Source organism: Tupaia chinensis, unplaced genomic scaffold (assembly GCF_000334495.1).
Source record: "Tupaia chinensis unplaced genomic scaffold, TupChi_1.0 Scaffold000646_1, whole genome shotgun sequence".
Taxonomy (NCBI): domain Eukaryota; kingdom Metazoa; phylum Chordata; class Mammalia; order Scandentia; family Tupaiidae; genus Tupaia; species Tupaia belangeri.
In genome coordinates this window covers 1,220,738-1,236,479 of record NW_006160167.1, presented here as the reverse complement: position 1 = coordinate 1,236,479, position 15,742 = coordinate 1,220,738, and the positions used below count along the sequence as shown (strand labels likewise).

Here is a 15,742-nt window from a genome sequence, read left to right as displayed (position 1 = left end):
AGGGCCTGCCCTCACAGGAAACCATTTTAACAGAGCCTAACAGAAGAGGGTTATGCCAAAGCCCAAATAACCTGGGGAGGGAAATACCCAATTCAGGCTAAAATACTGAGATGTAATCATGGGACAATAAAATGCTTCTTCTCCCATCCTCCACCACCACGTCAACAGAGTTTATATATAATGATAGGAATTACAGCTAAAGAAACCTCAAACCTCAAGCACTATTAGAGTCTTTAAAAAAATAAACAAACAAACAACAGGAAAGACAACAAGGGCCTAGAGGGAATTTTAGCCCCTAATACCATAGCTACAGTGAAGGGTAAATACAACCTGACTCCTAGTCAGATAAACATAAAACATCATACTAATAGTGTATCTACCTCAGTTCCTTCTATGTGACACTTCATGCCTTGTTTTCAGTCAAACATCAGAAAGCAGAAGGCAGAACACACAGTCTAAACAGACAGAACGAACATCAGTACCAGACTTAGGATGGTCAGGCAAGAAACTTAAAGTGACTATGATTAATATGCTAAGAACTCTAATTTTAAAAATGGACAGGATGCAAAAACATGTGGTTAATATAAGCACAAAGATGGAAATTACAAGAATCAAATGGATACTCTAGAATGCACAAACACTGTAACAGAAATGAAGAATGCCTTTGAGGGCTCACCAACAGACTCACAGCTGAGGAAAAAAATCGGTAAGCTTGAACAAATTGAAATGAAAAATGAAAAACAAGAATAGAAAAAGGACACAACAGAATCTCCAAGAACCATGAGACAAAGACAAAAGAAAAGGAAAGGAAGAAGTAATTGAAGTAATAATTTATTATTTAAGTAATACATTTTCCAAATTAGTGCTAGACACCATTCCACAGATCCAGGAAGTTGGGAGTACACCAAACAAGATAAATCCACAATACTTACACCTAGGTGGGATAGCCCCATAGCCTAGCAATTAAGGGAGCCAGATCTTACACTGACCAGACACAGTTCAAATACCAGACCTGGCAGCTTGGAAAACGCACCAGACACGTGTGCGTATGTGCCCCAAATCCCACGAGGATGCAGAAATGGAGAAGAAATTGCGATGTGACTGTGGGGAATGCTTTCTCCTCTCCCTCTCTCTCTGCTTCTCTCTATCTCTGGTGAGTGCATACACCCTCAGGCAATTAAAAAAACTGACACCAGGCATAGCATATTCAAACTATAGGAAATCAAGGACAAAATTAAAATCTTGAGGGACCAGCAGTTAGCGTAATGGCTATGTCGCTGGACTCCCACGTAGTCGACCGCGGTTCACGTCCCAGACCCGGTGGCTTAAAACTCACGCCGGGCACATGTGAGTGCGTGCCCAAGATCCCGAGAGGAGACTGGAGGAGAAGGGATTGCGGCGTGGCCATCCCCCCTGGGGGGTGATTTCTCGCTTTCTGTCTCTCTGTCTCTGTCTGTCTGGCGTGCGCACGCGCCCTATAGCAAAAACCTCTCAAAAAAAAAAAAATTAAAATCTTGAAAGAACCAAGGGAGAAGGGATAGAACAACTTAAAGTGAAATGCTTTAAGCATTCAAAACGCAGAATTCTATAGTCCTTGAAGTTATTGTTCAAAACTGAAGGAGACATGAAGACTCTATAAGGCAAACAAAAACTGAAGGAATTCATCTCCAGTATTCCTATTTTTGCAAGAAATGTTAAAAGAAGTTCTTCCAAAAGAAAGTTATAGGTCAGAAACTCAAATCTAAATAAAGATAGGAAGAGAACTGGAAGGAACAAATTAAGGTAAAGCAATATATTTTATTTTTTGTTATTACACTAACAGGTAATAGTTGGTTCAAAATAATAATATACTCGGTGCTGGCCTATGGATAAGCAAAATGAATGACAGCAATGTGACAGGGACAGGAAGGGGAAATTGTGTACTTTCACTACCCATGAAGCATTAAAATGGTATTTGAAAGCAGACGTTCATTATTGTAAATGTAAACTGAAAACTCTATGGCAACCAGTGAGAAACTTTTTTAAAGAAATAAAACTGATATGCTGAAAGGAGAGAAAATAGAACTACATAGAATGCTCAATTAAAATGTGGGAAGCATGGCAGCCGGTGGAGTGGTAGTTGAGGCACCTAGATCCCCCAGGGCTGACTGTATAGTTCATGTCCCAGACTCGGAGTCTTGATAAACACACTGTGTGTGTGTGTGTGTGTGTGTGTGTGTGTGTGCGTGTGTTTTAGTGTAAGTATCTTAAGAATATTGTAGAGTCTTGATAAACACACTGGGCGTGTGTGTGTGTGTGTGTGTGTGTGTGTGTGTGTGTGCGCGCGCACATGCGCGCCCAGAATCCTGGGAGCAGAATGGAGGAGATGGGATTGCAATTTAGCCATGCCCCAGGGGATTAGTTCTCACTTTCTCTCTCTCTCTTTCCAGAGAGTATATGTGTGCTATAGAATACTTAAAGAGAATGAGAGAGAGAGAGAGAGAAAGAGAGAGAGAGAAAGAGAGAGAGGCAGAACAAGCAAGAGAGTGGGAGGCAAAAGAAGGAAGGAAGAATGAACAAGAGAATGATTGGAAAGCAGTTATAAACTTCATGACCTCCTTAGGGTGTGAGACACTGTGAGCATGGGGTCCTTTCAGGTTGAATAATTAAAAAAAAAAAAAAAAAAAAGTCCAAGAAACTGCTTTAGAAAAAAAGATGACTTCTCAAGTATGTCTCCTGATACTTTTTCCTCATTTATAACATCTAGCTCTTTAGAGAGTTTGAAATGACTGTTTCCACTTGGAGAATACTTTCTGGGGTTGTACAGAACTGGAAGTCCAGTGCTTCCAACCTGGTAATCTGGGTCAGAGTTCTTGGAGCTCCCAGGCCCATAGGTAATCCTCTGGGTCTGTTCTTAGACATCCTTTCCCTGCAGGCCCAAGATCAGGAGGGTGTATGGGCTGGGTTCCCTTTGCCACAGAGAGGCCCACTTTACCTTTGGGAGCTCTTTTTCTTTCTTTTGTTCTTTCTTTCTTTTTTTCTTTTTCTTTTTCTTTTTTTTTTTTTTTTGCTACTGTAACAGCTTATCTCAAAGAGTATTATGTGGAGTGCCTGCATCAGAATCACCAGTGGTGTTAAAGGAGATTTCTTCAGTCCTGCCCAAGAGGGCTACAGAAGCAAAGTACTGATCAAACTCTCAGGAGCGGCCCAGGAAACTGCAGTGATAGGAAATGCCACAACTGTGTTTTAAGCCCACAAAAGTGTGAGGACCACTGCTTTAATATATAATTATCCCAGAGTTGGGAATGCGGAGAAGAAAGCACTTGCCTCTATATTTTGGGTTAAGTTATTGTTAATACTATTCATCCCCAAATCACCTGCTCAATCAATATATTTGCTAGCCAACTGTAGTAATGCTCAAGCAATACTTGTTGGAAGATTTACTTGATGAACATAACATTATACTTCCTGAAGGACTGTGCTAAGCAAAACATTTTAATGCTTCTAACCAAATAGTAATCATTTTACTCTAAGTTTTTTTAAAAAAAATTTAGTCTTGTATGTCATGTGTACAGAATGGCTATAATTTTAAAACTGTGGGAGTAAAACAAGCCGAATTTTATTTAGATGCTAGGCTTGCTGTAATGTATCCATTAAATCACTCGAGCTTCTCATGTCAGTTAAATTGGGTTTAAAGAATTCCTGCAAAAGAAAAACAAGTGGATGAAAGCATAAACATTCATAGAAGATATAAATACAAAATAACATAAAAACCTACACAGAGTTGTCAGAAGGATCAAGAAAGGGAACAAATGTGTCAGCATGCCATATGTGTGTGTGTATATATATATATATGTGTGTATATGTGTGTATGTGTTTAAAAAAGACTAGAAAACTAAGGATTTTGAGAAACCAAAAAAATAATACTAATAATAAAAATTAAGGACCCGGCAGGTGGCATGGTGGTTAAGGGCACTGGACTCCCACATGGCCAACCACATGGTTCAAGTCCTGGACTTGGAGCTTGCTTTCTCACTTTCTTTCTCTATCTCTGTTCCTCTCTGGTCAAATTAAAATAAGTAAATAAATAAAGTTAAAATAATTCTTAACAAGAGATTTTTTTATATATATAGTTTTTTGCTATAGGGTGCATGCACTTGTCAGAAACACGAGAGAGACAGAGAGACAGAAAGTGAGAAATCACCCCCCCGGGCGGGGGTGGCCACGCCACAATCCCTTCTCCTTCATTCTCTTCTCGGGAGCTTGGGTATGCATGCACATGCGCCCAGCATGAGTTTAAGCCACTAGGTCCAGGACTTGAACTGCGGTCAACTACATGGGAGTCCAGTGATATAGCCATTATGTCAACTGCTGGTCCCTACAAAAGATTTTCTTTAAAAAAATAATAAAAATTAAGACAATGAACAACTGGGTTCTTTAAGAATGGTGAACGGGGGAACCAGCAGTTAGCGTAATGGCTATGTCGCTGGACTCCCACATAGTCGACCGCGGTTCACGTCCCGGACCCGGTGGCTTAAAACTCACGCTGGGTGCGTGTGCGTGCGTGCCCAAGATCCCGAGAGGAGAATGGAGGAGATGGGATTGCGGCGTGACCATCCCCCCTGGGGGGTGATTTTTCGCTTTCTGTCTCTATGTCTCTGTCTTTCTGTCTGGTGAGTGCATGCGCCCTACAGTGAAAATCTCTCTAAAAAAAAAAAAGAATGGTGAACAGGCTACACGTACATTACATTACACTACTCAACTACTTTGTTAATCAAAACTGTATAATTATATCCTATCTGTATGTGAGGAGGGCTAAGTTTGATTTTCAGCAACAGCTTGTATTTCCAATTTATGAAAATTTGGAAAGACTGAGTCGGACCGTATTCTTCCACATATATTCATCATGGAAGAGAAAAATAAACCAGGAGAACACAGGAGCATTAAAGGATCACTCTCTGGAGGCCTTATTTCTCAGGAAGACTCTGCTGTTCAAAAGGGAGGCAGAGTTGTGTGTGCATGTGTGTGATTTAGGCACGTGCACATGCATGAGTGTGTGTGTACATGGGTACAGCTGGGCCAATCAACCCTCAGGCTACAACTTACCTTTCACTGAGCAGCAGGATATAAGTACGTTGAGTGCTGTCACTCTGGAAATGGAGCGAGATTTTAGGTAAATCTTAGTCCTTCCTATCCAGCAGAGGAGCGGAAACGGAGAAAGAAACAGACTGGACATACAGGCACATGCACACACACACGGGGAGAGATAGACAGGATGGACACACACTGGCACGTGCACAAACACACACACACAGGGAGAGACAGAATGGACACGCACTGGCATGTGCACACACACAGAGAAAGAGAAACAGAAAGGACACACAAAGGCACGTGCACACACACACACACATACGCAGGGAAGGACAGGATGGACACACACTGGCACGTGCACACACACAAAGAAAGACGGGATGGACACACACTGGCACATGCGCACACACACATGTGGAGAGAGAAAAAGAGCCAGAATGGACACACACACAGGTACGTGTACACACACACATGCACAGGGAGAGACAGAATGGACACGCACTGGCATGTGCACACACACAGAGAAAGAGAAACAGAAAGGACACACAAAGGCACATGCACACACACACATACACAGGGAAGGACAGGATGGACACACACTGGCACATGTGTACACACACACGGAGAGAGAAAAAAAGCCAGAATGGACACACATAGGTATGTGTACACACACACATGGAGAGACAGAATGGACACACACTGGCATGTGCACACACACACAAAGAAAGAGAAACAGAAAGGACATACACAGGCAGGTGCACATACACACACACACACACAGAAAGACAGGATGGACACACACTGGCATGTACACACACACACACACACACACACACACAAAGAGATCTAGAATGGACACATGCAAGCCCATGCACACAGGGAGAAACAGAATGGACACGCACAGGCACACAGACATACACACAGTGACATTCTCCCAACATGAGGGCCCGAGCAGACGGGGGACAGTGAGAGCTCATCCCTTTATCCCTCTACGTTCTAGATAGCTGACCAGGGAAGAAGCAGAACCCCGAACACCAGGGGAGGAGAACTGCAGGAAGACGATCACTGGAAACTCACTCTGGCTGTGGTTGGAAGACACATTCTTTTTCAAAGACATAACTGAGGAAGTAGGTTTAAAATTTGTGAGAGATGCCGTGCCTGCACAAAAACAAGAGAAATAAGAAAAACGGTGCGGTGATCCTGGGCGAGATTCCTAAAATTAGCCTGTGCTGGATGATAACAAGCAACCCTGTCAGCAAAAAGGACCGATTACCTGTAAATAGCTTTCTTTCCAGTTCTTCTTGGATTTTAAGAAGTATTCTCTCCTGTTCTAAGGCTTCTATGTACTTTGAGTAGCACCAAGTAGGCTGCAAAACAATTTTCAAAGTTAATGCTGGAAACTTTTGTCTTAGGAAATAAACTGAAGGTAAGATGGCTTATGTCTACTCCTTCATTTGAACTCGTTCTTTTCTTATTTTCTAATGCAGGATCTCACTACGCAGGTCTCCTCCTGCCTCAGCCTCTCACCTGGGAAATTGTCAATCTTCTTAATTCTATTTTCATAAGAAAATTTATGATGAAGTAAAAGTACTTTTTACATACCTTGACCTAATTTTTAAATTTTTTCTGGGCGTTGGACTCCCACATGGCCAACCACGGTTCAAGTTCCTGACCTGGCGGCTTGCTTTCTCACTTTCCCTCTCTCCTCCCTCTCTCTCTCACTTTGCCCCTCTCTGGTCAAATTAAAATAAAATGAATAAAGTTAAATAAAATAATGATTTTTTTTTTAAAGTTTCTGGTTGAAGGAGAGGGTAGAGTTAAGGACAAGAGGGTGACGCTATACTATTGTTCAGTGAATCAATGTCAAAAAACTTCATAGCTACAAATACTCAGTCACTTTTATATATTCAATTTGAGCATGAATTTCGGTACTTTAGAAAGAGCCAAATTTTGGGAAAGAGGGTAATTTTTCATGTGGGTTAATTACATTTATTCAATGTGCAAAATCTATCTGAAACAGTGCATACATGGGCGTTCACATTTGCAAAATGGCAGAGTATTGTTATTTTACAAATTGCTAGAGTAATTCGTCATGAAATTTTAGATAGAAATAATATTATTATTTACATTTATAAAGAGCCTTTGGTTTTCAAAAGCTTTTTAGATTGTCACAAAAATCTTGAGGTATATGACAAGATATTATCATAAACATCTCTCTCTCTCTCTCTCTCTCTCCCTTTTTCTTAGGTTTTTGCCATAGGCCACATGTACTCTCTGGAGAGAGAGAGAGAGAGAGAAAGAGGCAATGAGAGAGAAAGTGAGAAATCACCTGCAGAGGTAATGGCCACGCCACAATCCCTTCTCCTTTATTCCCCTCCTGGGATTTTTGGGCACAAACACACACATGCCCAGAGTGATTTTCAAGCCTTCAGGTCTGAGACTCAAACTGGGGTCAGCCATGCGGGAGTCCAGCACCTTAATCACCACGCCACTTGGCCTCTTCTTTGTCTTTTTACCAGATAAAGAATCTGGCTCAAAGGACCAGCAGATGGTGTAATGGTTATGTCGCTGGACTCTCATGTAGTTGACTGTGGTTCAAGTCCCAGACCTAGTGGCTTAAAACTCACACCAGCATATGTGCATATGTGCCCAAATTCCAAAGAGGAAAGAAAACAGGGAAGGGATTGTGGTGTGTCCATCCCCCGGGTGATTTCTTGCTTTCTTTCTCTGTCCGTCTTTGTCTCTCCAGTGAGTGCACATGTCCTATAGCAAAAATCTCTCAGGACTAGCAGATGGCATAATGGTTACTTGCTGGACTCCCAAATGGCTGACCACAGTTTGAGTCCCAGCGACTTCAAATTCATGTTGGGTGCATGCGCATGCATGCCTAAAATTCTGAGAGGAGAATGGAGGAAAAGGGACTACAGTATGGCCATGGCCATCCCCCCCCACCCCCGACCCCTGGGGGCTGATTTATCACTTTCTCTCTCTGTCTGTCTTTGTTTCTCCATCAAGCACATGTGCACTACAGCAAAAAAAAAAAAAAAAAAAAAAATCTGGCTCAAATAAGATTATGTGATCATTTTTCAGGCTTCAAAATAATACTGATTTTAGGACCATCAGATGGCATAACAGTTACATTGCTAGACTCCATGTCATTGACTGAGGTTCAAGTCCCAGACCTGGTGACTTAAAACTCACATTAGGTGCATGGTATGCATGCCTAAAGCCTGAGGGGAGAATGGAGAAGAGATTGTGGTGTAGCCATCCCCCCATGGGATGAGTTCTCAGCTTCTGTCTCTCTCTCTGTCTCTCTGGTGGGCGCACACACCCTATAGCAAAAATCTCTCTCAAAAAATAATAATAATAAAAAACACCAATTTGTAAGTGGCTGAGTAAAATTTAGGAGCCTGATATCTCTAATCCCACAATGTCCACAGGACGTTTCTGAAACTTAACACTAATCATTTGCTAATGAGTGTATTTTCAAATGGCATTACTAGATTTCATATGCTTTCAGATATATCTCTTTTAGTATACAGTTCCACAGATTTCTTTTTCCTTAAAATAGTTTCATAGTCTAATAGGAATCCCAGCTGGGTAGATGAACTAATTTGACATTTCTAAAAGCCAGAAAAATAACTTTTTGAGTTAGTGTTATCTTAAGATATGGATGCTTCCCATACAAATCATCACAATTGAGCACAAACTCATGAAATTTCAGGGAAGTGATATTAATGTGCTAATTGTAAATGTAAAAATTTAAAAATCATAAATATAATAGTTAGTGGAAATGAACTGACCAACTTTATGACCACTTCAAAGATGTAAAAAAAAATGAGGTTAAACATTTGACTGTTTTTTTGTCATCTCTTAACCAAGAATATAACAATCTCTCTATATTCTGTCTTGTTCTAGTTTATCTATCTTAGTTTCTTTTCCAATAAAATGGTCTTTTTTTAAAAAAAATAATTATTTTATTTAACTTTATTTATTTATTTATTTATTTATTTATTTATTTAAATTTGACCAGAGAGGGGGCAGAGTGAGAAATCAAGGAGCCAGGTCCAGAACTCAAATCGTAGTCAGCCATGTGGGAAATTCAGCACCCTTAATCACCACACCACCTGCTGGCCCCAAAAATGGTCTTCTGCAACTTAAATCTTCTTCATGTGTATCACAAGTTATTTTCCTTGATTATATTGTCCAGGATTGGCTAAAATGTTAATGTTCTCTGAAGGCTCAGAAAAGTATTTTTCAATCTCTCGTAGTATTATCATTTTAACTTTATTTTGTTTTTCTTCACTGTCATCTTTTTTAAAAAAATAATTACTTTATTTTCACTTTATTTATTACTATTATTATTTTCCAATTTGACCAGAGAGAGAGACAGAAAGAGAGAGAGAAAGTGAGAAAGGAAACCACCAGGTCTGGGACTGAAAACATGGTTGGCCATGTGGAAATGCAGCACCTTTAACCACCATGCCACCTGCTGGCCCCGGTCGTCTTTTTTTTTTTTTTTTAATTTGCTAGAGGATGCATGTACTCTTGGGAGAGAGAAAGAGAGGTTAGTGAGAAAGCACCACCTATGAGGGATGCTCACTCACACTTTCTCCATTTCTCCTTTCAGGATTTTGAGCATGCATTCTCATGTGCCCTGCATATTTTTCAAACTGCTGGGTCCAGAATTCAAACCATGTAGTCAACCATGTGGAATCCAGCTGCCCTAGCCACCATGCCACTAGCTGTTCCTAGCCTTATTTTCAAACAAACACACTTCCATATAGTCCTGTACAGAGAATGAGTTGTTGTGTTCCGCTAGCCAGTGCTCTAGAGAGGAAGTGAGATCGGTGCCGTCTTGCCTGCTCACCTGTCGGCCGTACGCTTGCAGGCCTACGAAGGATTCACTGACTAAGGCAGATGTCTTGGTAACAGACCCCGTAGCACTTATATATTGTTTGAGTCCATCCTGTAAGTTAAATGGAATTATTCAAAAAAGGAATAATGCCATGCTAATACAAAATTAGAGTTAAGGAGCTATAATGCAATATGAAAACTGTTTTGTGGTGAGTCCCACTTAGGTTTTATCAAGTCTATATCACATATGCCACAGAGTCTATTGTTCTGAACTTTGATCTTCTTTCATACTAACATAAAAATATTTTAAAATGAATGAGAGAAGTGATGGACGCTGAATGCAAAACCACTCCAAATTCTAGCATCCAAGAATTCAAGCATTGTAAAACCACAATAAACACTTTCATGAACATCAGTATAGATTTCTCAACAGGGAAAATGGATAATCTTATCATTATAATTCATAATTTTAATATTTCTATTTTATTATATAAATATTATACAAATAGAAACAATCTATATGTTTTTTTTAATCTGTGTTTTCCATACAAAGTATATTATATGTAAATAAATATAGTACTAGAATGTAAACTGAGCCTTGTGTATTATTTATCATTATATATCTTATCAAAGAACATTGTATACAACACAGCATATACTCAATATTCATTAGATGATAAAATTAATAAATCACATTGACATTTTTAATGGATAACTGATCTAATGCACTCAAATATTTGTTGACTATCACAACAAATAATATCATCATTTTCAACATGGGAATAATATTAAAGAGATGTACCATAGATAATTTAATCAATGTCTCTTAATGGAAATTTAATAGTTTTTTACTCTAGTAAATGATGCTGTGTATATATCCCCTTATGCATTTTTTTAATTCTCTGCTTTAGAATATTTCTAGAAGTGCATTTGCTGGATTAAAAACAATGAACATTTTAAGTATTTAATAGATGGTGTCAAACTGCCCTTCAGAAAAAAGTACCATTTTATACTTTCTCTAATAATGGATTTATTTTAATGGCTTTTTCTCAAATCCTCAACCAACACTAGATATTGCTAACATTTTTCTTCCTTGCCAGTCTTCATATCTTTAATTTTGCACCCCTAGCCACTATGCTGCTCTATCTAGGATCAAATGACACATCTCGATTATACAGTGGAACAGCTTACATGGGTCTTTTCTGTTTGCTTTTATTGCCAGAGTGTGCACATACTCACCCGAGAGTGAGGAGACAGAGAAACAGAAAGAGAGAAGACAGAGAAAGTATCCCCCTGTAGGAGCATGGTCATGCCAAAATCCTTTTTTCTCCATTTCTCTAGCCCATCAGGGTTCAGGGCATACATCCATGTGAGCCTGTTTGTTTTTTAAGGCACTGGAGCCCGGATTCAACCAGTCATTCGAGATCTTAACTGCTGCACTACGGGGCCAGCCCACATAGGTCTTTTATACAATCAGGTCAATTAATTCCCTTTCAATTCATGTAAGATTAATATTATTTCCATTAGTTTACAAGGAATTGAGGTTCAGAGAGTTAAGAGCCATGCCCAAAATTACCTAGGGAAGTCCAATGATTTTCACAGTAAACATTTTTTCAGAGCATATATTCTTATGTTACCAAAAAACTCACACAGGTTCCTTATGTTCATTTTAGGACAAATATCTGCTACTATATCAGTCTTCCTTCTATTTTCCATGTTAAAAAAATACATATGTGGCCAGCTGTGGTGGCACGGCAGTAACACAACACTCTGAATGATGAAGCCATAAGGGAGGGTCCGAGGTTTGCGTTCTGCGGTCTCTCTGTACATGCTGGGTACATATGTGCATGACCGTGATCTTGGCTGGCTGAAGATGGGGGTGTGAAGTTGTGGTGTGACGTTCCTATTGAGGATGCCCCTCCCCATCTCCCTCTCTTGTGGAATAAATAGAATTAAAAAAAAAAAAAGACATGATATGAAAATAAAATAAATGTATAAAATCTGAAGGTTTAGGTAATACCAATATGTTTACTGTAATAAAATAATTTAAAGCATAGAATTCCTATTTTACCCCTTTAGGATTATTTACCCTACCAAAAGGTTGCTTTTTATGGTCAAGATCTGTACCTAACTACTGTGTTAATGGTTACCAGTTAACAATATGGATAGATAAAAAAGATCAATTACGGAAATTTGACATTTCCGTAACCAAAGTACAATATGCATGACATACACATACATTCAAAGTTTTCTGGAGAAGGAACAATTTAAGATTTTTCTCTACTATCGTATGTCTTAACTTTCATACAATATATTTAACCATGTATCTGAGCCAATAGAAAATACTTGAAACTATTGGGTTGTCAGAAAAGTCATGATGCATTTTTGCATAGAAAACAGAAAAATATAATGACTTTTCAGAGATGTGTGAAGCTGCTCTAAAAAAAAAAAGAAACGAACATCCAACAATGAAAAATAGTGGGTATTTATTCATATGATGTATCAATAGTATGCAGTAGTTAAACTGAATAAACTAGATCTACACTAGTACTAAACATAGAAGTGTGGGTAGAATTAAAAGAGACAAAGTTGAATTTAAACAGCAAGATGAGGTCTATGATCCAGTGCTTAAGGAAGTTAGACCCCACTCGGCGGACAGGATTCTAATCTTGGCCCACTAGACACATTGTGTGTGTGGCTAAGATCTCAACAGAATGGACAAATAGAGAAGGGACTGTGGTAGGACCATGTCTGACTAGGAGTTGTTTCTCTTCCCTCTCTCTCTGGCAAGCACATATGCCCTCTGGCAAAACAAAACAAAGCAAAACAAAACAAAAACAAAACAAAACAAAACAAGAAACAAAACAAAACACAAACAGAAGACATGTTGCACAGGAACCAGCAGATGGTGTAATGGTTATGTCACTGGACTACCACAGAGTCGACCACAGTTCAAGTCCCAGACTCTGCAGCTTAAAACACACCAGGCACGTGCAAGCTCATGCCCAAAATCCCAAGAGGACCCTTGGAGGAGAAGGGTCTGTGGCATGTCCTTCTCCCCGGGGAGTGATTTCTCGCTGTCTCTCTGGTGATTGCACATGCCCTATAGCAACAGACAAACAAAAGAAAAACTCTCTAAAAAATAAAAGATAGACATGTTGCACAGTAAGTTCTAGGGACTCAATTATGTCTGCACCTTCCCACCCCCATCCAAATTCGTAAGTTGAAAACCTAATATCCAGTGTAACTGTAAACAGAGAAAAGGTCTTTAGGAAATAATTATGGTTAAAAGAGGTCATAAAAGTGAGGTCCGAATTTGATAGAACTGTGGCTTCATAAGAAGAAAGAGAAATCTCCTTACTATGTGAGAGACAGCTGTCTCAAGCCAGGAAGAGAGTCCTCACCAGGAAGCAAATCAGCTGGTACTTGATATGGGATTTTTCAGCCTCCAGAACTGTGCATGAATACATTTCTGTTTAAGCACCCTACGTCCCTAATTTTGTTATGGCACCCAAGCAGACAATATGGTACTACTTATGTAAGTTCAAATACACACAAAATAATAATGCTCTGTAAGGCTTATGAATGCATACACATATTAAAAAACACTATCTTTAAAAAGAGCTGGAAGACTATATCATATCCAAAACTTAATGGCTGCTCTTAGGTACTGGGAGAGTAATAGAACTCAGGGCTAGGTTTAAGAGATTTTGGTATATCTGCAATATTTTATTTTTATCTTTTTTTCTTTTATTAGAGAGATTTTGTTATAGGGTGTGTGCGCTCGCCAGAGAGACAGAGAAAGACAGAGAGACAGAAGCAAAAAATCATCCCCAGGGGGGATGGCCACACCATAATTTCTTCTCCTCCATTCTCCTCTCAGGATTATGGGGACACATGCACATATGCCCAGTGTGAGTTTCAAGCCACCGAGTCCAGGACTTGAACTGTGGCTGACTATGTGGGACCGGAGTCTAGCAACATAACTGTTATGCTATCTGCTAGTCCCATCTTTTTAAGTTAGTTATAGAGCATGTGTGCTTGCCACAGAATTGGGGGGGAGGGGTGTGAGAAAACACTCCCCTGGTGGGGGGGGAAATGGTCATATTGTAATCCTATCTCATTCTCCTGGGATTTTTGGCATGCATGCTCATGTGCCCAGTATGTTCCTCAAGCCACTGGGTCCAAGACTCAAACCATGCAGTCAGCCATTGGGGATCCACCCAGCTCAAGTACTACTCCACTGACCGGCCCTATATTTTATTTCTTAAAGAAAGAAAAAAGCAAATGAGGCAAAATGTTAATAGTGTTTACACACTGTGCAAATATGAGTGTTCATTGTATTATTTTGTGTCAGTTGTCATCTTTTACATTTCTTTCAAAAGATAAAAATGGCATAAGCTGATAAATTAGATAAAATGCATTACTTGGAAGCAATTATCCATTCTCAATTAAAATAAAAACATAAATATAAGGAGAGAGAAAGAGATGAGTGGGTGGATGAATGAACAGACTAACAGACAAAAAGGCTAGCCAATTTGTGACTCATACTTGAATTTCACAGCAAATGTATCATTCTATGATTTTAATATTGCAAATGTTGCTTGTCGGGACCAGCAGTTGGCGTAATGGCCATATCGCTGTACTCCCATGTAGCTGACCACAGTTCGAGTCCCAGACCTGGCGGCTTAAACTCATGCCAGGCATGTGTGCGTGCGTGCCTAAGATCCTGAGAGGAGAATGGAGGAGAAGGGATTGTGGCATGGCCATCCCCCTGGGGGGTGATTTCTAACTTTCAATCTCTCTGTCTCTCTCTTTCTGGCGAGTGTGTGCACCCTCTAGCAAAACCTCTCTCAAAAAAAAAAAAAAAAAAGGAAACAGAAAATGTTGCTTGTCTCCAGGACATAATAATTGTTCATTCATTCATTCATTTATTCAATGATTAATAATTGAGCACCTGCTAGACCTTAGTGGAAGTGCTTACAAAACATGGATGAATAAGGCAGATACTATCTTTGAGGATCTCGGTCCATGAAGATGACATGCAAAAATGTAATCACAGGACAATATGAAATGTGCTCTACGACAGGGGGAACATCACTGCAGTGGATACAGAAAGTCTTCGCATAGAAGAGATGACATTTGAGCTGAATTTCGAGGAATTGAAAAACAAATCTGAAACCTCTGACTAGGGATGAAAGGACACTGAAATCTGTATCCTATAACTTCTCTGCATATTTCCTCAGCTCCAAGTCTTCTACGAACGCATGCACACCACATACTTTATAAAAGTCTGATTAAACCCAAAATGAGTCTTGTCTCACCTTTCCAAATTTTTCGTCTTCAACGACTGTCAATTTTTTTTTCTGTTTATTATATTCTTGTCGTCTCTCTAAAACACTCATAATTTTTTCATCAGTTAAGTTCTTCCTAAACTCGCAAAACTGAGGCCAATATTTAAATAGAACCCCAAAAATCGTCATCTGTAGAGAAAACAAAGTATGTCTCAGATTACAATTTTAAACAAATGTACCGATTTAAACTCTAATTCACCATAATAATGGATTAACTATTCTATCTTTAATATAGACCATGTTTCCTCCGACTTATTGTCTCCAGACATTTTGGTGCAGTCCAGCTCAGCACATGCTTATCATCAATGTTTTTTATTACCAACGAGAAGTCTTACTTTTTTTTAAAAAAGACACTAAATACACTTAAAAGTCACTTTATTCTTTATGTTTCCCTAACCAATTGGTTGTATTAATAAAGAATCCATTAGGTCTTTTTAAATAAGAAATTTATGTTTTCTTTT

General features: G+C 39.3%; 1 protein-coding gene across 4 annotated transcripts in view; it reads right to left on the bottom strand.

Annotated features, from left to right (window-relative positions):
* Positions 1–3,578: 3,578 nt before the first annotated feature.
* The window catches only part of RGS22 (regulator of G protein signaling 22), a 142,480-nt gene continuing 130,316 nt past the window's right edge, over positions 3,579–15,742 (bottom strand). For all 4 annotated transcript variants that reach the window (XM_006159708.1, XM_006159707.2, XM_006159709.1 and 1 more), the window contains 6 exons: positions 15,252–15,410; positions 9,941–10,039; positions 6,344–6,437; positions 6,148–6,228; positions 5,086–5,129; positions 3,579–3,681 (listed from right to left, as the gene is read on the bottom strand). In XM_006159708.1, the coding sequence (XP_006159770.1) occupies positions 5,125–5,129; positions 6,148–6,228; positions 6,344–6,437; positions 9,941–10,039; positions 15,252–15,410 (438 nt within the window). In that variant the 3' untranslated portion in view covers positions 3,579–3,681; positions 5,086–5,124. The remainder of the gene's footprint in view (positions 3,682–5,085; positions 5,130–6,147; positions 6,229–6,343; positions 6,438–9,940; positions 10,040–15,251; positions 15,411–15,742) is intronic.